This window comes from Balaenoptera acutorostrata, chromosome 5, assembly GCF_949987535.1.
Source record: "Balaenoptera acutorostrata chromosome 5, mBalAcu1.1, whole genome shotgun sequence".
Taxonomy (NCBI): Eukaryota; Metazoa; Chordata; class Mammalia; order Artiodactyla; family Balaenopteridae; genus Balaenoptera; species Balaenoptera acutorostrata.
In genome coordinates, this window is record NC_080068.1 from 130,875,759 (window position 1) to 130,899,721 (window position 23,963).

The window sequence follows — 23,963 nt, forward strand, 5'->3', positions numbered from 1 at the left end:
TGGTTATTTTCTACTGTTACACTCTGGATGAACCTGCTTTGTTGACAGTACACTGCTAATATTCAATTATCTTTATCATAACTTTATTTTACAGAAATACTATATAACAGCATGTTTTTAAAGTTCAAAATAAGCTTCTAAATTATGACCTCAAATTAATGAACTCTGATTATAATGAAGATCTTTAAACCTATGTTGTAAATAAGATTATTAATCTAAATTTATCTTTTATTAAGATAGAACTGTTAGTGTATAAGATATGTAACTATTTTTTTTTAACATCTTTATTGGAGTGTAATTGCTTTACAGTGGTGTGTTAGTATCTGATGTATAACAAAGTGAATCAGCTATACATATACATATATCCCCATATCTCCTCCCTCTTGCGTTTCCCTCCCACGCTCCCTATCCCACCCCTCTAGGTGGACATAGAGCACTGAGCTGACTTCCCTGTGCTATGTGGCTGCTTCCCAGTAGCTACCTATTTTACAACTGGTAGTGTATATATGTTCATGCAACTCTCACACTTCGTGCCAACTTACCCTTCCCACTCCCCATGTCCTCAAGTCCACTCTCTACGGCTGCATCTTTATTCCTGTCCTGACCCTAGGTTCTTCAGAACCATGATTCTTTTATTTTTTAGATTCCATATATATGTGTTAGCATATGGTACTAATTTCTCTCTTTCTGACTTACTTCACTCTGTATGACAATCTCTAGGTTCATTCACCTCACTACAAAAAACTCAATTTTGTTTCTTTTTATGGCTGAGTAATATTCCATTGTATATATGTGCCACATCTTCATTATCCATTCATCTGTCAATGGACACTTAGGTTGATTCCATGTCCTGGCTATTGTAAATAGTGCTGCAATGAACATTGTGGTACATGACTTTTTGAATTATGGTTTCCTCAGGGTATGTGCCCAGTAGTGAGATTGTTGGGTCATATGGTAATTCTATTTTTAGTTTTTTAAGGAAACTCCATACTGTTCTCCACAGTGGCTGTATCAATTTACATTCCCACCAACAGTGCAAGAGGGTTCCCTTTTCTCCACAACCTCTCCAGCGATTATTGCTTCTAGATTTTTTGATGATGGCCATGCTGACTCGTCTGAGGTGATACCTCATTGTAGTTTTGATTTGCATTTCTCTAATGATGAGTGATGTTGAGCATTCTTTTATGTACTTGTTGGCAAGCTGTACATCTTCTTTGGAGAAATGTCTATTTAGGTCTTCTGCCCATTTTTGTATTGGGTTGTTTGTTTTTGGATATTGAGATGCATGAGCTGCTTGTATATTTTGGAGATTAATCATTCATCAGCTGCTTCGTTTGCAAATATTTTCTCCCATTCTCAGGGTTGTCTTTTCGTCTTGTTTATGGTTTCCTTTGCTGTGCAAAAGCTTTTAAGTTTCATTAGGTCCCATTTGTTTATTTTTGTTTTTATTACCATTCCTCTAGGAGGTGGGTCAAAAATGATCTTGCTGTGATCTATGTCAGAGTGTTCTGCCTACATATTCCGCTAAGAGTTTTACAGTGTCTGTCCTTACATTTAGGTCTTTAATCCATTTTGAGTTTATTTTTGTGTATGGTGTTAGGAAGTGTTGTAGTTTCATTCTTTTACATGTAGCTGTCCAGTTTTCCCAGCACCATTTATTGAAGAGGCTGTTGTTTCTCCACTGTAGATTATCTTTATCAAAGATAAGGTGACCATATGTACATGGGTTTATCTCTGGGCATTCTATCCTGTTCCATTGATCCATAATTCTGTTTTTGTGCCAGTACCATACTGCCTTCATTACTGTAGCTTTGTACTATAGTCTGAAGCCAGGGAGCCTAAGTCCTCCAGCTCCGTTTTCCTTTCTCAAGATTGCGTTGGCTATTTGGGGTCTTTTGTGTTTCCATACAAATTGTGAAATTTTTTGCTCTAGTTTTGTGAAAAATGCCATTGGTACTTTAATAGGGATTGCATTCAATCTGTAGATTGCTTTGGGTAGTAGAGTCATTTTCACAATGTTGATTCTTCCAATCCAAGAACATGGTATATCTCTCCATCTGTTTGTATCATCTTTAATTTTTTTCATCAGTGTCTTATAGTTTTCTGCATACAGGTCTTTTGTCTCCTTACGTAGGTTTATTCCTAGGTATTTTATTCTTTTTGTTGCAATGGTAAATGGGAGTGTTTCCTTAATTTCTCTTTCAGATTTTTCATCATTAGTGTATAGGAATGCAAGAGATTTCTGTGCACTAATTTTGGATCCTGCTACTTTACCAAATTCATTGATTAGCTCTAGTAGTTTTCTGGTAACATCTTTAGCATTCTCTATGTATAGTATCATGTCATCTGCAAACAGTGACATTTTTCATTCTTCTTTTCCAATTAGGATTCCTTTTATTTCTTTTTCTTCTCTGATGGCTGTGGCTAAAACTTCCAAAACTATGTTGAATAATAGTGGTGAGAGTGGGCAACCCTGTCTTGTTCCTGATGTTAGTGGAAATGCTTTCAGTTTTTCACCAGTGAGAACAATGTTGGCTGTGGGTTTGTCATATATAGCCTTTATTATGTTGAGGTAAGGTCCCTCTATGCTTACTTTCTGGAGCGTTTTAACAAATGGATGTTGAATTCTGTCGAAAGCTTTTTCTGAATCTATTGAGACGATGATAAGGTTTTTCCTCCTTCAATTTGTTAATATGGTGTAACACATTGATTGATTTGCGTATATTGAAGAATCCTTGCATTCCTGGGATAAACCCCACTTGATCATGGTGTATGATCCTTTTAATGTGGTGTTGGATTCTCTTTGCTAGTATTTTGTTGAGGATTTTTGCATCTATGTTCATCAGTGATATTGGCCTGCAGTTTTCCTTCTGTGTGACAACTTTGTCTGGTTTTGGTATCAGGGTGATGGTGGCCTCGTAGAATGAGTTTGGGAATGTTCCTCCCTCTGCGATATTTTGGAAGAGTTTGAGAAGGATAGGTGTTAGCTCTTCTCTAAATACTTGATAAGAATTCGCCTGTGAAGCCATCTGGTCCTGGGCTTTTGTGTGTTGGAAGATTTTTAATCACAGTTTCAATTTCATTGCTTGTGACTGGTCTGTTTATATTTCCTCTTTCTTCCTGGTTCAGTCTCGGAAGGCTGTGTTTTTCTAAGCCTTTGTCCATTTCCTCCAGGTTGTCCATTTTACTGGCATACAGTTGCTTGTAGTAATCTCTCATGATCCTTTGTATTTCTAGTGTCAGTTGTTACTTCTTCTTTTTCAATTCTAATTCTCTTCATTTGAGTCTTCTACCTTTTTTGCTTGATGAGTATGGCTAATGGTTTATTAATTTTTTTATCTTCTCAAAGAACCAGCTTTTAGTATTATTGATCTTTGCTATCGTTTCCTTCATTTCCTTTTCATTTATTTCTGATCTGATCTTTATGATTTCTTTCCTTCTGCTAACTTTGGGGGTTTTTTGTTCTTCTTTCTCTAAATGTTTCAGGTGTAAGGTTAGGTTGTTTATTTGAGATGTTTCTTGTTTGTTGAGGTAGTATTGTATCGCTATAAACTTCCTTCTTAGAACTGCTTTTGTGCTTTCGTTGCATCCCATAGGTTTTGGGTCATCATGTTTTCATTGTCATTTGTTTCTAGGTATTTTTTCATTTCCTCTTTGATTTCTTCAGTGATCTCTTGGTTATTTAGTAGCGTATTGTTTAGCCTCCATATGTTTGTATGTTTTGCAGTTTTCTTCCTGTAATTGATATTTAGTCTCATAGCATTGTGGTCGGAAAAGATACTTGATACAATTTCAATTTTCTTAAATTTACCAGGGCTTGATTTGTGACCCAAGATATGATCTATCCTGGAGAATGTTCCATGAGCACCTGAGAAGAAAGTGTCTTTTGTTGTTTTTGGATGGAATGTCCTGTAAGTATCAATTAAGCCATCTTGTTTAATGTATCATTTAAAGCTTGTGTTTCATTATTTTCATTTTGGATGATCTATCTATTGGTGAAAGTGGGGTGTTAAAGTACCCTTCTATTATTGTGTTACTGTCAATTTCCCCTTTTATGGCTGTTAGCATTTGCCTTATGTATTGAGGTGCTCCTATGATTGGGTGCATAGATATTTACAATTGTCATTTCTTCTTCTTGGATTGATCCCTTGATCATTATGTAGCGTCCGTCTTTGTCTCTTGTAATAGTCTTTATTTTAAAGACTATTTTGTCTGATATGAGAATTGCTACTCCAGCTTTCTTTTGATTTCCATTTGCATGGAGTATCTTTTTCCATCCCCTCACTTTCAGTCTGTATGTGTCCCTAGGTCTGAAGTGGGTCTCTTGTAGACAGCATATATACGGGTCTTCTTTTTGTATCCATTCAGGCAGTCTGTGTCTTTTGATTGGAGCATTTAATCTATTTACATTTAAGGTAGTCCTCGACATGTATGTTCCCATTACCATTTTCTTAATTGTCTTGAGTTTGTTATTGTAGGTCTTTTCCTTGTCTTGTTTTTCCTGCCTAGAGAAGTACCTTTAGCATTTGTTGTAAAGCTGGTTTGGTGGTGCTGAACTCTCTTAACTTTTGCTTGTCTGTAAAGGTTTTAATTTCTCTGTCAAATCTAAATGAGGTCCTTGCTGGGTAGAGTAATCTTGGTTGTAGTTTTTTCCCTTTTATCACTTTAAATATGTCCTGCCACTCCCTTCTGGCTTGCAGAGTTTCGGCTGAAAGATCAGCTGTTAATCTTATGGAGATTCCCTTGTATGTTATTTGTTGATTTTCCCTTGCTTCTTTTAGTATTTTTTCTTTGTATTTAATTTTTGACAGTTTGAGTAATATGTGTCTTGGTGTGTTTCTCCTTGGATTTATCCTGTATGGGACTCTGCGCTTCCTGGACTTGATTGACTATTTCCTTTACCATATTAGGGAAGCTTTCAACTATAATCTCCTCAAATATTTTCTTAGTCCCTTTCTTTTTCTCTTCTTCTTCTGGGACCCCTATAATTCGAATGTTCGTGCGTTTACTGTTGTCCCAGAGGTCTGTGATACTGTCCTCAATTCTTTTCATTATTTTTTCTTTATTTTGTTCTGTAGTAGTTATTTCCACTCTTTTATCTTTCAAGTCACTTATCCGTTCTTCTGCTTCAGTTCTTCTGCTATTGATTCCTTCTAGAGAATTTTCAATTTCATTTATTGTGTTGTTCATTATTGTTTATTTGCTCTTTAGTTCTTCTAGGTCCTTGTTAAATGTTTCTTGTATTTTCTCCATTCTATTTTGAAGATTTTGGATCATCTTTACTATCATTACTCTGAATTCTTTTTCAGGTAGACTGCCTATTTCCTCTTCAATTGTTTGCTGTGGTGGGTTTTTACGTTGCTCCTTCATCTGCTGTGAATTTCTCTGTCTTCTCATTTTGCTTAACCTACTACATTTGGGGTCTCCTTTTCACAGGCTGCAGGTTTGTTGTTCCCGTTGTTTTTGGTGTCTGCTCCCAGTGGGTAAGGTTGGTTCAGTGGCTTGTGCAGGCTTTCTGGTGGAGGGGACTGGTGCCTGTGTTCTGGTGGATGAGGCTGGATGTTGTCTTTCTGGTGGGCAGGGCCGTGTCTGTTGGTGTGTTTTGGGGTTTCTGTGAACTTATGGTTTTAGGCAGCTTCCCTGCTAATGCGTGGGGTTGTGTTCCTCTCTTGCTAGTTTTTTGGCATATGGTGTCTAGCACTGTAGCTTGCTGGTCGTTGAGTAGAGCTGGGTCTTAGCATTGAGATGGAGATCTCTGGGAGAGTTTTCGCCATTTGATATTATGTGGGGCCGGGAGGTCTCTGGTGGCCAATGTCCTGAAGTCAGCTCTTCCACTTCAGAGGCTCAGGCCTGACAGCCGGCCGGAGCACCAAGACCCTGTCAGCTACACGGCTCAGAAGAAAAGGGAGAAAAAAGAGAATGAAAGGCAGAAAAAAATTAAATAAAGTTATTAAAATAAAAAATAAGGAAAATATTTTTTAAAACCAAAAAATAAAAATGTAATAAAAGAAAAGGAAAGAAAGAGCAACCGATCCAAAAAACAAATCCACCAACGATAAGAAGCGCTAAAAACTATACTAAAAAAAAAAAAAAAACGGACAGACAGTACTCTAGGACAAATGGTAAAAGCAAAGCTGTACAGAGAAAATCACCCAAAGAAGCATGCACCTACACATTCACAAAAGAGAAAAAGGAAAATATACACACACACACACACACACACACACACACACACACACACATATATATAAAAAGGAAGAGAGCAACCAAGTCAATAAACAAATCTAGCAATGATAATGAGCTCTAAATGCTAAACTAAGATAAACATAAAACCAGAGACAAATTAGATGCAGAAAGCAAACCCCAAGTCTACAGTTGCTCCCAAAGTCCACTGCCTCAATTTTGGGATGATTCGTTGTCTATTCAGGTATTCCACAGATGCAGGTACATCAAGTTGATTATGGAGATTTCATCTGCTGCTCCTGAGGCTGCTGGGAGAAAGTTCCCTTTCTCTTCTTTGTTTGCACAGCTCCTGGGGTTCAGGTTTGGGTCTGGCCCCGCCTCTGCATGTAGGTCGCCCTCTGGCGTCTGTTTTTCGCCCAGACAGGATGGAGTTAAATTAGCAGCTGATTAGGGGGCTCTGGCTCACTCAGGCCAAGGGTAGGGAGGGATACGGAATGTGGGGTTAGCCTGTGGTGGTAGAGGCTGGTGTGACGTTGCAACAGCCTGAGGCGTGCCATTTGTACTCCCAGGGAGGTTGCCCCTGGATCACGGGACCCTGGTGGTGGTGGGTTACACAGGCTCCTGTGAGGGGAGGTGTGGATACTGACCTGTGCTTGCACACAGGATTCTTGGTGGCTGCAGTAGCAGCCTTAGTGTCTCATGCCTGTCTCTGGTGTCTGCACTGATAGCCACGGCTCGCACCCATCTCTGGAGCTCGTTTAGGTGGTGCTCTGAAGCCCCTCTCCCCACGCACCTTGAAACAATGGTCTCTTGCCTCTTAGGCAGGTCCAGACTTTTTCCCGGACTCCCTCCTGGCTAGCTGTGGCGCACTAGCCCCCTTCAGGCTGTGTTCATGCAGCCAATCCCAGTCCTCTCCTTGGAATCCGACCTCCGAAGTCCGAGCCTCAGCTCTCAGCCTCCACCCGTCCCGGCAGTTGAGCAGACAATCCTGTCAGGCTGGTCAGTGCTGGCTGGCACCGATCCTCTGTGCGGGAATCTCTCCGCTTTGTCCTCTGCATCCCTGTTGCTGCGCTGTCCTCCATGGCTCCGAAGCTTCCCCCCTGCCTACTCTCCGTCTCCGCCACTGAGGGGGCTTCCTAGTGTGTGGAAACTTTTCCTCCTTCACAGCTCCCTCCCAGAGGTGCAGGTACCCTTCCTATTCTTTTGTCTCTGTTTTTTCTTCTTTTTTTGCCCTACCCAGGTACGTTGGGAGTTTCTTGCTTTTTGGGAAGTCTGAGGTCTTCTGCCAGGGTTCAGTAGGTGTTCTGTAGGAATTACTCCACATGTAGATGTATTTTTGATGTATTTCTGGGGAGGAAGGTGATTTCCACGTCTTACTCCTCCACCATCTTGAAGGTCCCCCCAAGAAATTTAACTTTAATGTTCCATATATGTTCATACAATAAGTTGCTAATCTATGAAAAAGTAATTTTGTGGTGTGAAATTTGGGATTTCTCCTATGTTCATAACTCACCTCATGTAATTTTTTAATAGACTATTTTTTAAGAGCAGTTTAGGTTCACAGCAAAATTGAGGGGAAGTTACAGACTTCTCCTATACTTCCTGTCCCCATACACACATTGCCTTCCCTGTTATCAACATCCCACGATGGAGTGGTACATTTGTTAAAACTTATGTACCTACATCACACAATATTATCACCTAGAGGCGATAGTTTACATTAGAGTTCACTCTTGGTGTTGTACATTTTATGGGTTTGGACAAATTTATAATGACATATATCCACCATTATAGTATCATATAAAGTAGTTTCACTGTCCTAAAAATTTTCTATGCTTTGCCCATACTTATTCATCTCGCTCTCTCTCCTCCTTAAGCCCTTGTAACCATTGATCTTTTTACTGTCTCCATAGTTTACCTTTTCCAGAATGTCCTATAGCTGGAATCATATATTATGTAACCTTTTCAGACTGGCTTCTTTAATTTAGTGATATGCATTTAAGTTTCCTCCATGTCTTTTCATGGTGACGTAGCTCATTTCTTTTAAGTGCTGAATAATATTCTATTGTTTGGATGTACCAGTTTATTTACCCATCACCAACTGAAGGACATCTTGGTTGCTTCCAAGTTTTGGCAATTATGACAAAGGCTGCTATAATATAAACATCCATGTGCAGGTTTTTTTTGTGAACATAAGTTTTCAACTCCCTTGGCTAAATACAGAGGAATGCAACTGTTGGTTCCTCTAGTAAGAGTATATTTACTTTTGTAAGACAACAGCAAACTCCCTTCAAAAGTGGCTGTACCATTTTGCATTCCTACCAGCAATGAATGAGAGTTCCTCTTGCTCTTTGTCAGCATATGGTGGTGTCAGTGTTCTGGATTTTGGCCATTGTAATAGGTATATCTGGCACTTATTTGGTGTAACGAGTGGTATCTCATTGTTGTTTTAATTTGCATTTTTACATAGGATTTGGAGTATCTTTTCATTTACTTATTTGTCATCTGTAAATCTTCTTTGGTGAGGAGTCTGTTAAGGTCTTTGGCTCAATTTTTTAAATCAAGTTGTTTGTTTTCTTACTGTTGAGATTTAAGGATTCTTTGTATATTTTGGGTAATAGTCGTTTATTAGATATGTTTTTTTTTTGTAAATATTTTCTCCCAATCTATGATTTCAATTTTCATTTTCTTGATAGTGTCTTTCACAGAGCAGAAAAATTTAATTTTAATGAAGTCCAACTTACCAGTTGTTTCTTTCATGGATCATACCTTTGGTGTTGTAACTAAAAGCTCATTGCCAAACCCAAGATTATCTAGATTTTTCTCCTATGTTATAGGAGAAACTCCTATATATAAAACTCCTATAGGAGTTTTATAGTTTTGCATTTTACATTTAGGTCTGTGACCCATTTTGAATTAATTTTTATGTAAGGTCTGTATCCAGATTCATTCATGTGAATGCCTAATTGTTCTAGCACCATTTGTTAAAAAAACGCTATCTTTGCTCCATTGTACTACCTCTGCTCCTTTGTCAAAGATCAGCTAACTGTATTCATGTGGGTCTATTTCTGGGTTCTGGGTTCTGTTCCATTGATCTATTTGTCTGTTGTTTCACTGATATCACCCTGTCTTGGTTACTGTAGGTTTCAAGTAAGTCTTGAAGTGAGGTACAGTGTCAGTCCTCTGACTTTGTTCTTCTTCTTCAATGTTGTATTGACTATTCTAGGTCTTTTGCCTCTCCATTCAAACTTTAGAATCAGCTTGCCAATATCCACAAAATAACCTGGTGGGATTTCAATTGGAATTGCACTAAATCTATAGATCAAGTTGGGAAGAAATGACATCTTGACAATATTGAGTCTTTTTATCCATGAACATGGGCTAGCCTCATTTATTTAGTTCTTCTTTGCTGTCTTTCATCAGAGTTTTGTAGTTTTCCTCATATATATTTGGTTAGATTTACACCTAACTATCTAATTTTGGGGGTGCTAATGCAAATGACAATGTGTAAATGACACTGTGTTTTTAATTTCAAATTCCACTTGTTTATTGCTGGTATATAGGAAAGCAATTGACTTTTGCATATTAACCTTGTATCCTACAACCTTGTTATAATCACTTCTTTGTTCCAGGGTTTTTTATTTTTTATTCTTTTGGACTTTTTACATAGACAATCATGCTATCTGAAAACAAATTCTTCTTTCCCAACCTGCATACCTTTTATTTCCTTTTTTGGGGGGGGTCAAACTGCATTAGCTAGTACTTCCAGTATGATCTTGAAAAGCAGTGGTGAGAGGGGACACCCTTGCCTTGTTCCTGATCTTAGTGGGAAAGCTTTCAGTTTCACAGCTGTAGGTTTTTTACAGATATTCTTTACAAAATTGAGGAAGTTTCCCTTTGTTCCTAGTTTACTGAGAGATTTTTTTTTATCATGAATGGGTACTGGATTTTGTCAAATGCTTTTTCTGCATCTATGATATGATTCCCAAATGATTTTTAATGTAGATACTAATAATAAGGTTAGATCACACTTCTGGGTCTGGTGAGTAGTATATAAAGAAAGATATGTTATAAATGTGTTATGCATCTCTCTTTATCTAATCCACTATTTAACTGCCAAACGACAGTGGTTGAATATTTGCTTAACCTGAGATAACAAAGTTAAAATGAGACAGAAAAGTAGAAACCTTTAAGGAGAAATATAAGAATTCTATCAGAAATGCACTAAATACTAAAGCAAACATTTAAAATTACTATTAAAAGCTTTTCAGATATTAATCACCACCAATATTCCTACCTTTTGGACAAGAAATGACCAAATGATACTAGAAATTTTTTCAAGAACTCATGGAGTGCTTCCAAAATCATACCCCCATAGTGTACCATAAAGAAAGTCTCAACAAATATTAAGAATCAATATCATATAGACCATGATCTGTGGTCTCTATTTAACCAGATTAGAAATTAGTAATAAAAAGGAGTCTAAATACCTATGTATTTGGGAATTTGAAATTAGACTTCTAAAAAATTCATGGATCAAAAAAAAGATCATAATGAATGTTTCATTTTACATGTATAAATTTGGGCATTTATAATCAATCCTCTCCCTCATTTGCTATAGATTAGCAAAAAACCTCTGCTACTTGGCAGAAGTAAAACCTTGAGTATTTGAAGAGAAACATATGCTGCATATGTTGCTCTCCAAAGCGAAATATGTGGCTTGAGACAGACTCCCTCTGGCCTTTTCTTAACCTATCCAAAAAATCTACACATTAACCTAAAATACAAGACTTTATTCTTCCTGCAAGCATAACTTAGCTTTGGGTTAGCTAAAGTATGCTTAACTTCCCTCCCTGACTTCATGTTTAGTGCACAGGTGGTAAAATTGGTAATGAAGAATAGAAACCAATAGTCGACATTAGGTTATTATGCTTCAAACTGTAGTCTGAGTTTCCTGAGAAAATCTGCTTTTTGAAGTAGCTGAACATGTCTTTCTTCAAATATACCTCTAAATGCTTAATATTTCAAACACTTCAATTAGTACAGTTTTTTTCACCAAACCAACATGACATCAGATAATATTTAATATCTTCAGAAAAATCCACTTAGCTATGAGTTACAAATGTTTTACTATAAATCCTAAGAAGTACGTTCTGTAATAATCTGAAATTATGTCTTCTTTTTACTCTAAAGTGAGTTTACATAGCTCTGGTTGTTACACAGCTAAGAGTTATTTTTTAAATCCCTGCAGGTCTTACCTAGTACATATTCCTAAATAGAAAGAAATAATGTTCTTGTCCCTCCAGAGCTTATAATTTATTAAATAATCCTAGACTGGGGTAAAACCCCTCTTCTTCAAAGTTGTAAATCTTTTGATAGTTAAATCAGTCCATGTAAGAGAACAAGCAAAATAGCAAGGTGACAGAAGAGGAAGTAAAACTGAAAAACAACAAACAATTAGACATGACTAATGGGCCACACTGCATCCCATTAATTTTACTTAATGTTCCTATAGTGTTAGAACAAATGACATTAAACAACCAAAAAGTAACACTGTTTCTTGTTCTAAAACTCTCAGGACCCACATACAATAACTAAGGTCTCATCATGTGCACTGGTTTGTAGAATGTGGAAAAGATGTGATCATTCTTTCAGAGGTGTTTAAATATCAATCAGTCAATAAGGATTTATTGAAAACATACTGTGCAAAATAGTGTATTAGGCAATGGGGAAAATAAAGGAAAGCATAAGACTCTTCTACCTTGAAGTGCTTACAATCTACTTGGAAAGATAAGATTTTCATGAAGAAAGACAGAGGGGGAGGGAGGGACTGAGAAGGAAGACGAGGAGACAGAGAAAGAGAGGCATAATACAATGTATAATATTTATTACAAGACATAATTCACTGCTAAGTTTTGTAAGAAAGATTAAAAGTGATATGGAGATTCAGGAAAGATGAGAGTTTGTAAAGTTGAAAATATCTTCCCAATCTCTGGAAATTCTTGTACTTTTATGCCCCTGTGAGCAAGGTTATTAAATTCTATTTCATCAGATCTTCAAGTTAAATATATATATTTAATTCCACCTCTAGTCAGACAAGCACTCTCTCCTCTCCCTTCTTTGCCTACTCATCCTTGAGTACTCATTTCTTTTGGAAAGACTGTCTTTCTTTTCCCACCATCATGTATACTTTTTCTTTCTTCCTGGTCTCTCAGATGAACTCAGCATATGGTATCAGCTACAGATGGATGCTTCAACAGCACCCTGTACATTCTTTGTCCCAAAAAGATAATCATAGTAAAACGTGATAAATGCCATCCATCTTTCCTACTAGACCATAAGTTCCAAGACTGCAGATAACACGCTTATCTTTGATTTTTATTCTTTTCCTAGCATCTATTACAGTTCCTGGCTTAATAAGTATCTTCTGAATAAATGAATGCACAATAATATGTACCCTGTAAAGAAGGTGTGGCACATATATACAATGGAATATTACTCAGCCATAAAAAGGAACGAAATTGAGTTATTTGTAGTGAGGTGGATGGACCTAGAGACTGTCATACAGAGTGAAGTAAGTCAGAAAGAGAAAAACAAATACCGTATGCTAACACATATATATGGAATCTAAAACAAAAAAATGGTTCTGAAGAACCTAGGGGCGGGACAGGAATAAAGAGGCAGACATAGAGAATGGACTTGAAGACATGGGGAGGGGAAAGGGTAAGCTGGGACGAAGTGAGAGAGTGGCATGGACTTATATATACTACCACATGTAAAATAGATAGCTAGTGGGAAGCAGCCGCACAGCACAGGGAGATCAGCTCGGTGCTTTGTGACCACCTAGAGGGGTGGGATAGGGAGGGTGGGAGGGAGATGCAAGAGGGAGGGGATATGGGGATATATGTATATGTATAGCTAATTCACTTTGTTATACAGCAGAAACTAACACAACATTGTAAAGCAATTAAACTCTAATAAAGATGTTTAAAAAAAAATGTATCCTGGCCTTTAAAGTAAACAATATTCAGAAGAAAATAGCAGTATAGTCTTCTAACATACCATTTGAAGGGCTGAAAGTTCTTCTGTTAGTCGAGAAATCTGTACATTATATTGTTTTCTTGTGTTTGCAACCTGTAAATTAATATATCTATGAATTATTTAGGTCTACAGTAAAAATAATTAACATCCAATAAAAACATTTAGAATAATAATTTTGATAAAAAATAAAATTCTAACATTTAGGGCATAAAGAATAAGCACACGATGTATTAAAGAGTCAAGAATTTATCATAACAGCGGAAGTAAGTGAACAGGATGATGTCTCCTAAAGTGTTTGTCAAATTTTTGGTCTTTATAATGGGTTCTCTTCCAATTAAAATGTACCATATTAGAAATGAAAACAGAAAATTTCAAAATATTTACTTATTAATCCCTTTATAAATAATAACTTAAAGTCATTACAGGTTAACATAAAAAATACACTTTTGTGAAAATATGTGTATTTCCCAAAAATTAAAAAATTTTTAGAAGAGTGGTATTAGTTTACATTTTTGCAAATTTCCTTAATGTCTATGGCTTAATAGAAGATAGCTAGACTCTCAAATCTATTTCCACGTTCAAGCTGTTGTGTTGTTGCATACCATCAACTTCTGGAAGACAACCCTGCAGTCACGAGAGAATGACTGTGAAAAAAGCAAAGTGTTCTACTATAATTATGAAAGTAGGTATGATTTTGCAGACCACCTGAACAATACTTTGAGATCTGCTACCACAGAGCAAGTCAGGAGAAAAACTGAATTATACACTAAAAATGTAATTAATAACTTTTAAGGCACTTTTGTTTTATAAACAGAAGAATATTTTTATAGTACACATCATATTTCAGTACCACATTACTTTATAAGAAAAACCCTTATTTTAATTAGCAGTTAAATATCTTCAGAAATAGTAGAATTTATGTGTACAGAGTATTTTCAAGAATTAGTCACATCTCCTCAGGATGGCTCCTAAGACAATATTTTTTTCTAATATCTACTCATGTTTTTAATTATTTATTTATTTATTTTTGGCTGCGTTGGGTCTTCGTTGCTGTGTGCCGGTTTTCTCTAGTTGTGGTGAGCGCGGGCTACTCTTCATTGCAGTGTGCGGGCTTCTCACTGAGGTGGCTTCTCTTGTTGCGGAGCACAGGCTCTAGGCGTGCGGGCTTCAGTAGTTGTGGCTCACGGGCTCTAGAGCGCAGGCTCAGTAGTTGTGGCACACGGACTTAGTTGCTCCGTGGCATGTGGGATCTTCCCGGACCAGGGCTCGAACCCGTGTCCCCGGCATTGGCAGGCGGATTCTTAACCACTGCGCCACCAGGGAAGTCCCTACTCATGTTTTTAAAAAGACCATGAAGAATATTGATCCTGATGATATATCATCAGTACACATTTATGACCCAAAGGTATTTGGAAATTTTCTAGCATCTTATAAAATGGATTATTTCTCAAACATGATGTAAACCTTCTTTAGAACATTTACAACACTGCTATATACTTTAGTTAATTAAACTAGAGTTATTTTTTGGAAGGCCTGCCGAGCATATTATATGTGGGTCCATTTCCGTTCCATTTTAGGTTATAATTTGATGTAGCTTTTCCTATGAAAAACTATATTAAAAATCAATCCACCCTATTTACAGGTCAGTGACAATCATAGTTAGCATTTATTGAGATTTAATGTGTTATGAACCGTTCAGAGTGCTTTACGTGTTATTATCTCATTAATTCTCACAACAACATGATGAAGTAGTTATTATCCCCATTATAGACAAGGAATATTCAGGCTGAAACTAAGTCATGAAGGTTCCTAGAATAAAATAATTTTGGTTCTTATAAGCCCAATCATGTCTGTCTGTCTCTCACATAGTTTTTTAAAAGTGTTCTTTTTAGTATCTAGAAACGATGCAGGTAACATGAGGGTTTATGACCATAACAGTATATATATTTTGAAACCACTTATGTTAATAATTGCATAGATAGTCTTTACGAATATGTAGGAAAGCATATTAATGTAAATATTACAGTAAAAATGAAAACAGGAATTTCTGCTTTTGCTAATTCATCTATCTGACAAAATATCAAATTAAAAATTACAACCAAGGCTTTTTGAAGAAGTGGCTGGCTGATTCTAGGTCTGAGGCAAGGAAAGTACAAGATGAGAAATATCATTTATCCAGTAAAACTAGAGAGACAAATTGAGAATAAAAGTGAAGACTGATGGCAATGAATCATGAAATAAAAAAATAAAAATGAATCCATCATAACAAACAAAGGGGGCAGGACTCTAGCCCTTACCAAAAAATAACAGCTAATAAATATATAGAGAGATGGACAGAATTAGAATTTCTAATTACCCCATATATTTATTTATTTTAGACAAGGATTATCAATGGATGATAAAACCACTGGATGAAATATTTTGGTGGAAAAGGATAGCTGCATGGTCTTCAAGTAACTTCCCCAATTATTTATAAAGTATACAATGGAAAGATCTGGTCTGAACACCTTAATCATGTGGTCAAGCTTAGAATCACCAATGTACAACTGACATTACAGCTTCCTGATGTGATGAAGTGGGATGTAGGTATACATATCACTCTGCCAGAAATGACCTGAATCTAATCAAAACGAAAGAGTCACATGAATCCAAATGTGGAATATTCTGAAGGATTCTACAAAGGATTCTTGTCATATACAAAGGAAGGCAGGGGACTGGGTTAAATTGACGGAGACTACAGAGACGTGGTAGTCAAATACAATGATGCATAAACATGGATTGGATCCTGAATTTTAAAGACCAAACAGCTACAAACAATATTTTGGGAAATTCGAGTGTGGACTGAAGTAATGTTGATTTTTTTTTAAGACATGGTAATTGTGGTGTGGTTGTGTAGCAAAATGTCCTTTTTCTGGGGAAACAGATGACAAGATGAAGTGTCATGAGGCCTGCAGCCTATGTCTGAATGTTTGGCAAAAGGGAAGAGTGTGTATGTAACATAAAGAGAGATGGAATGGGTGTAGCAAGACACCAAGAGTTTTCTGGGTGAGAGGTAAATAAGTGTTCATTATACAGCTCTTTCCTTTTTATGGGTTTGAAAATTTCTAAAAATAAAAAAAATACTAAATTCACGATAAACAATTTCTCATAGTGATTGAGAGTAGAGCTCATCTGCAACCCAGTTCTGCTACTTCCTAGAGGTGGAACCCTAAGGAAGGTAGTTAACTACTCTGCTTTCCAGTTTTTTCATCTTTAAAATGGGTTTTTGTGGTTTCTTCCTCCTAAACTCACTTTACACTTTTTAACTTTACCACACCACTTATGAATTAATTCATATCCACACCAGAGGAAAAGGCAAATAAATGTATGTCTTCCCTCTCTCTTTATATGAAAGCAAACTTATATTTCCAAGACAGTTTTAACTTTCATAAGGCTTGCAATTCAAACTAAGAAACAACTCATTGCTTTAACACAAAAAAATAAGATTTAGTCTTGATAGCGGAATTGCAAACAACACAATTCACAAATCATATAGGTATCTGCATGATGCGATTGAAACAACGCTGGGCTCACTATAGTAAGGAGAAGTTGTGAGTCTAAGTTCTGGCTTTAATTAGTGTACAATTTTGAGTGAGCCAATAACCTCTCATGGGTTTCAGCTTCATTACAAATAAAATAAGAGGTTAAAGCAGATTTCTCTGGTACTCCAGTCCGAAGATACTCTAAGATACTGCAAGTAACAGTAGGTTTTCTTCTCTTGCTTCTTATATGTTCTAAGTTTCTTTTCGACCCTTCTTCTTTACATCATACTTCAGGTGTGTTAATCTTCACTATATTCCTAGCCTAAATCTCTCTCCTTCCCACTTGCCCTATCCCCTACCTCTACCTCACCCTGGCACTAATGTTAGGGGCTACTTTCATGAGACGATTTTTACTTGAAATTTAGCACAATTGATACAATCAGCTGACAATTAATTAGCTAGGTCCACAAGGCAAAAACTCAGGTAGTATCTACTCTTAAGCTGTGAAATTCTGTAAAATTTTGAATTTTAAATATAATTAAAACCCCCTTACTTCCTTCCTGGTTCTTATGGCAGCATCTTGCACAAGCCGAGAAACTGTTTCTTTCATTTTCTCTATATCTTCTTCTTTTTGCTTCTCCTCAAGCAGAGCCTTCAGAAAATAATAATTTGATGTTATCATAGGTCACATCGTTATTAATAGAGATTATATAATAAATGGGTAAAAACCTATCCATTAATCACTTTCTTGAAAGCATACCTCTTATGCGAAACTTCTGAGACATCTCCACTTTGAGATCTTGCCTAAGTTATGAATGATATTTATTTTCCTTAACGTCCTCACCTGACCTTGTCCTAACTAAAAATTTATTCTTTTCCTTTGATATTTGTTTCAGCCAGTACCATCACTCTTCTAATCTCTATGGCTGGGAATTTAGGATTATTTTTTAATTTTCTTTCTCCTTTATTCCCTATGTAAAATAAATAATCAAATCTAAATATTATATTCTTGGAAAAATCTCTTAGATTTCCCTTTCTTTCCATTATTTGGTTTTATTCAAATTATGTCCCTTGTCACCTCATACCTCCATCACTGTAGACACCACCTACTTCCTCTCCATGAAATTTCTAACCAACCAATCATTCTCATCTCACCTAAAAAATACTCTTATAAGCCTAGTTCTGTTGTCAGTCACATCCCATTTCTTTGCTTCCCTGTGGAGCAGAACTCCTCTAAAGTCTGCACTTGCTCATTTCCAAAACTTTCTGTTGTGTTCACTCTAATCAGGCTTTCACTGTCCATGATCTCTATACTGCTGACCCATGAGAGTCAATTTTGCGTAATTATTTTATTGATCTGTCAAGCAGCACTTGAGATAATGGATTACTTTCTTTTCCTTGTTTTACCTTCTTTACTTGGCTTTTAGCACACCCTAGTATTGGTTTTCCTCTTAACTCACTGATTATTCCTTTTGAGTCTGCAATGCCATTTCTTCCTCTTCTCCTGAACCTCTTTATTACTGAACTACCCAAGTCTTAGTCCTTGGTCCTTTTCTCTATCCACATCCACCCCTTGGTGGTCTAATCCAATCTTGCGGTTTTAAATACCATTTGTATGCTGACAAGTCCCAAGTTTACATCTCTAGTTCAAATATCTTCCTGAGCCTGGAACTCCTCCAATTTTAGGTTTGAATGAATCTTTTTTCTTTTTTTTATAAATATCATTACAGAGTAAGTGGCTCTGTGTTCTGATCCCACTATCTTGCAAAGATACCATACACATTCCTATCTCTGTTTTTGTTGTTTAATAAATTTCCTCCTACTTAAATAGGTAAGCTAGGGAGAAGTAATAGCTGTTTTGATATAACAATCTTGTCATGGAGAATGGGACAATGGGGAAAAGGGAAGTTTCATAAGAAACTATGGTAAGGTTGTGCTTCATACCTGTTTGCATGATTGGTTAAGAGAACTTCTTGACTTCTTGGAACAAGCAACTGAAGGTGGGAACCCTCTGGCAATTAAGCAATAAGTCAAGAGGGAACTTAACACTGTAGCCATAAACAGGCAATTTACGATTCAAGTCCAATTTGTGGACTTGAGACTTGGATGAGAAGATTTAAGGGACAGGAATGAGTATTATTACTACTACCTTCTCTGTCCACTGTGCTCCACACAAAATATTCATCTTTACGACCTGATGTTAAGAACGCTCATAGGCTTCGGAGGAGAGAGAGGAACAATTCTGCCCTGCTCTTAATTTTTCCAGTTAACTTAGGCGTTTAGAGGAATTCCCAAGCATATTATGTATTTTGTGCCTTTCATCCATTCTAAAAGATCACAGAAGGGAATAGTATCTGAAAGGTATAAAAAGCACCTTAGCATTCTCACAGCTTAGATTTGGATAATTATTTCTTTTTTATTTCTTAGTAGCTTCTTAACATGCAACTTATAGCTTGTTTTGTTTTTAATAGTTCTCTTGGAAAACCATCTATCATGTAAAAAAGAAAACATAAATAAAACAAAGTTTTTCCTTTGTAATCCCCATACGTCCCAGTGGAGTACTATGCATATACTAGGAATTCAATAAATATTGATTAAATGAAATAATAATTTAATGATTGCTTTGTAAGGGAGCCAGCAACATTAAAAACAAACCTATCGGGGCTTCCGTGGTGGCGCAGTGGTTAGGAATCCACCTGCCAATGCAGGGGACACAGGTTCGTGCCCGGGTCCAGGAAGATCCCACATGCCGCGGAGCAACTAAGCCCGTGCGCCACAACTACTGAGCCTGTGTGTCTGGAGCCTGTGCTCCGCAACGGGAGAGGCCGCGACGGTGAGAGGCCCGCGCACCGCGATGAAGAGTGGCCCCCACTCGCCGCAACTGGAGAAAGCCCTTGCACAGAAACAAAGACCCAACACAGCCAAAAATAAATAAATAAATAAATAAATAAATAAAAAAAAAACCTATTTTGTGACTTCTAAACTAAATACCATTAAATGAAAGTGGTAAAAGACAAAAGATGTGATATGTGGTAGCACAGTAATCACAATTATTAGAGGGTTAAAAAAAAGAGCAGTGACATGAAGGCTCCAGTTAATAAATCTTTATAGTTAATTTAATTCCTGTCAATTAAGCTTCTGCTCTATTAGAGTAATTGTGTAAGTAATGAAGGCGAAATAAAGATTAATAAGATCCATCTGATTCAAGTGACTAAAATATAGAGTATACATACTGCAGTAAGTACTTTAACAGATTTTTTTTAAAAAGTATAAAGACTACAGGGGATGAAGATTAGTTACACAAGGATTGGTGACATAAAAAACGTCTAATGAAAGTTTTAGGAGAGGGTTGACATTTTATCATATTTTATGATGTTAAGTCTTAACATCAAGAATGTATCAACAGTATGTCTATTAATGGTGAGCAATTTCATTTTTATGCGTTAATTCTGTAGTTACTGATTCCCTTACTATCAGGTCATATGGGGGAATGTTCAGTATTTCATTATTTTATTTATTATCTATTTATTATTATTTATAAACATTGTTACTAGTTTTCTTACCTGATTTTTTTGAAGGTTAGCTTCTTCTAGGAGTTGCATGCTATTTCTGGCTCTTACAATAGCTTCGTATTTCTTATTTTCTAATTCATAGCACTTTGCTTGTAAGTCTCTGGTCTGTTTTTCCAAATGTATTTTTTCTGCTCTTAATTGGGTAGCTTCTTGGATTGTCACACATAACCTAAAAATTAATAGTAACGTTGAGAAAGTTAAATATTTTTAAAAGGGAGGGAGATAGGAGATTTACAGAGCATCTATTACAGGACAGGCATTATTCCAGTTACTTTCACATGTATCTTCTCATTTGATTCACACAAAAGTTCTGTAAAGTAGGTTTCATTATTTCCATTTAAAAAAATAACAAACAGACCCAGAGAGCTTAAACATTTAATTAAGGTCATATGAATAATGAGCAGTGGGGCTTAGACTGAGCCTAGATATTCTGACTCTGATTATGTTACATTTTCTACACTTTCCTACTTATGTTAACTCATACTGTCTTATACAGTTACATGACAGTGTTATAAAGCAAATCCTTAAAGAATAAGTTGTTCTTTCTATTTATATGGTCTTTTTGTCTTTTAGTTTTTTGCTTGGCTCCCCTTTACTACTCTCTACCCAGGTAACCCATGTTAATTTACTAATGTATATCTTTGAATATTTTTCTCAATGTTCACAAAATCATATGTATGATTTTTATATACATACACATATACACATAAATATACATACACAGTATATACACATCAATCCACAGGTTTTTAAACACAATTTTTCATGTTATAAAAATTAAGATCACAGTATATACCCTTTTCTGCACTTGCTTTTTTTATTCAATAACACCTTGTAAAAATCCCCTCAAGCAATACATCCAGAAGCTCTTTCCTTTCCTAGTCTGACGGATGCAACTTCTCCTCACTGTTAATTTGTATCTCCCTAATTACTGGAGAGCTTAGGCATATTTTAAAAGTTTGTTAGCCACGTGAATTGTCTTTCAATTTCCTCCTCATATCCTTTGCCTACTTTTTCCTGATGGCTTATTAACTTTGCTTGTTCCTTTATAAGAACTTTTTGAATATTAACATATTTAACCCTCAGTCTGTTCTGTACGCTGCAAATATTTTTTTCCAAATCTACTTTTTTGTTGTGGCCTATTGACTCTATTTAGGAAATCTTTATTACACTAAAAATGCTCACTTGAATACAGCTAAATTTGACTATTTTTTTCAACATCTGGGATTTCAGTTTTTATAAAGATGATATCGTTTATCCACAGATGGTTAATGTAAGCTCCTAGATTTCCTCAAAAAAATGTTATGCCTTTAATATTTTTGCCTGTAAATCTTTAATCAATCTGGAATTTACTTCTGAATGCGCTATAAGACAGGGTCCAATTTAACTTTCTTCCAGATTGATAGCCAGTTGTATAAGTACCATTAGTAACTGATGAACTGAAATAACCCTTTATACCTAAAATGTGCAAATATCATGATTTACTTATAGATTGTCATGATCCACTGATCTATTTGTCTAGTCTAGGCCCAAGTCATATTAACTTGATTATAGTGGCTTTATAACATGTTCTGATATGTTCTGGTAAGACAGTTCTTCCCTTGCATTACATATGTTTCTTTGTTTTGTTTCAGGCATTTCTTTTCTAAGTGGTGGCATGAGAAGCCATAATGAACATAACTGTATTTTCATTGTCACCCTTGCATTTCCCAGCTTTTGCATCACACATTTAGCTGTCCTATTATTTGCCATATTTAGGTTTATTAATGTTGTACCTCTTTCAAAATGGTGATTTTTTTCACTACATAAGGTCCCTCTTTATTCTATTTACTGCTTTTACCATTAAACCCTACCTTATGTAATATTAATATTGTCATTCTTGCTTTCCTTTTGTTTACAGTTGTTAATATTCTCCACTAACACCTTTATTTTAAATTGAAAACAAATCTTCTTCATCTTTCCTTTCTTTTTTTTTTTTTTTTTTTTTTTCATCTTTCCTTTCTTGATACCTTTGTTCTAGTTCATTTACTCTTTTAGGTATTTTCTAAAATAAGACATTACTAGGCTTTAATCAAACTCTGCAGGTCTCTGTTTTTTAATGGAATACAGTCCTCTCATACTTTAATGATTTACATATATGACATTCTTCATTCCCTCTTACTTTGGTTAAAGCACTGTGGTAGAAGAGGAAGCAATCTCTACCTCTCCCACAGAGGTATAGGACATCTGGCACTTTACTAGCATCGTTCACCCATTCACTTCACCATGGCCTCTTGGGGGCCAGGCAGAGGAAGTGACTCATGAAGGGTTTATGCCATCTTCATCTCCCAAGAGTCCATGTGTCTCAAGAGGGCAAGCTTTGTTTAGGACTCTGTGAATTCCAATCTTCAGTCAAGGCACTCTGACACTCACCTCCAGGCTTCACACCCACACATGTCAGAAAAAGCCTTGCAACTAAAGGATTTACATGTATTTAACAGTCCATCAGCCACAGCAACCATGTGGCTCTGAAAAGTCACACTGGTGTTAGGGGTGGAGTTACAGGAAAGTAGATTCAGATCATCAGCTTCATAATTTAAAGGTTTCCATAATTTTATAACATAAAAGACATATTACTCCTGTTATTATTCTCATAAAGCACTTACTTCTATATCCTCTACAGCCAAATCTTATATGAATCCTTTCTTTCAACTTACTAAAATTGGGCCAAGTTCCCGCTGTATAATAATAGCAACAACAATGATAATAGCAAACACTTGTAAGAACATTCTTTGTGCTAGGTACATTACATATGTTAAAGAAAACATAATCCTCAATATCTTCAATGATGCTATGAAATAGGTTATAGCATTAGTCTATGAGGTAGGATATGAGATTATATCATATAAATTATGAGGTAGGTTAAATCACTATATTTATTTTATAGATAGAGAAACTGAAGAACAAAAAGGGTAAGCAATGTGCCCAAGGTTATTGATCTAGTTACTTGTGAAGATGGAGTCTGAACTCAGTCAGTTTGGGTCCAGAGTCAGTGTTCCTAACAAATATGCTATGCTACCAAATAGAAACTTCCACCTAAGGGTGTCCACTCTCGCCACTATTATTCAACGCAGTTTTGGAAGTCCTAGCCACAGCAATCAGAGAAGAAAAAGAAATATAAGGAATCCAAATTGGAAAAGAAGAGTTAAAAATGTCATTGTTTGCAGATGACATGATACTATAGATAGAAAATCCTAAAGATGCCACCAGAAAACTACTAGAGCTAATAGATGAATTTGATAAAGTTGCAGGATACAAAATTAATGCACAGAAATCTCTGGCATTCCTATACACTAATGAAGAAAAATCTGAAAGAGAAATTAAGGAAACACTCCCATTTACCATTGCAACAACAACAAAAAAATACCTAGGAATAAATCTACCTAAGGAGGTAAAAGACATGTACTCAGAAAACTATAAGACACTGATGAAAGAAATCAAAGATGACACAAACAGATGGAGAGATATACCATGCCCTTGGACTGGAAGAATCAACATTGTGAAAATGACTATACTACCCAAAGCAATCTACAGATTCAATGCAATCCCTATCAAATTACCAACAGCATTTTTCACTGAACTAGAATAAAAAATTTTACAATTTGTA

The 23,963-nt window shown here is 36.1% G+C and overlaps 1 protein-coding gene across 2 annotated transcripts in view; it reads right to left on the reverse strand.

Annotated features, from left to right (window-relative positions):
- Positions 1–23,963, reverse strand: part of SCLT1 (sodium channel and clathrin linker 1) — a 237,467-nt gene that overhangs the window by 84,719 nt on the left and 128,785 nt on the right. For both annotated transcript variants that reach the window (XM_057547507.1, XM_057547506.1), the window contains exons 12-14: positions 20,309–20,486; positions 17,299–17,397; positions 13,246–13,317 (exon numbers count right to left, since the gene is read on the reverse strand). In XM_057547507.1, coding sequence (XP_057403490.1) covers positions 13,246–13,317; positions 17,299–17,397; positions 20,309–20,486 — 349 coding nt within the window. The remainder of the gene's footprint in view (positions 1–13,245; positions 13,318–17,298; positions 17,398–20,308; positions 20,487–23,963) is intronic.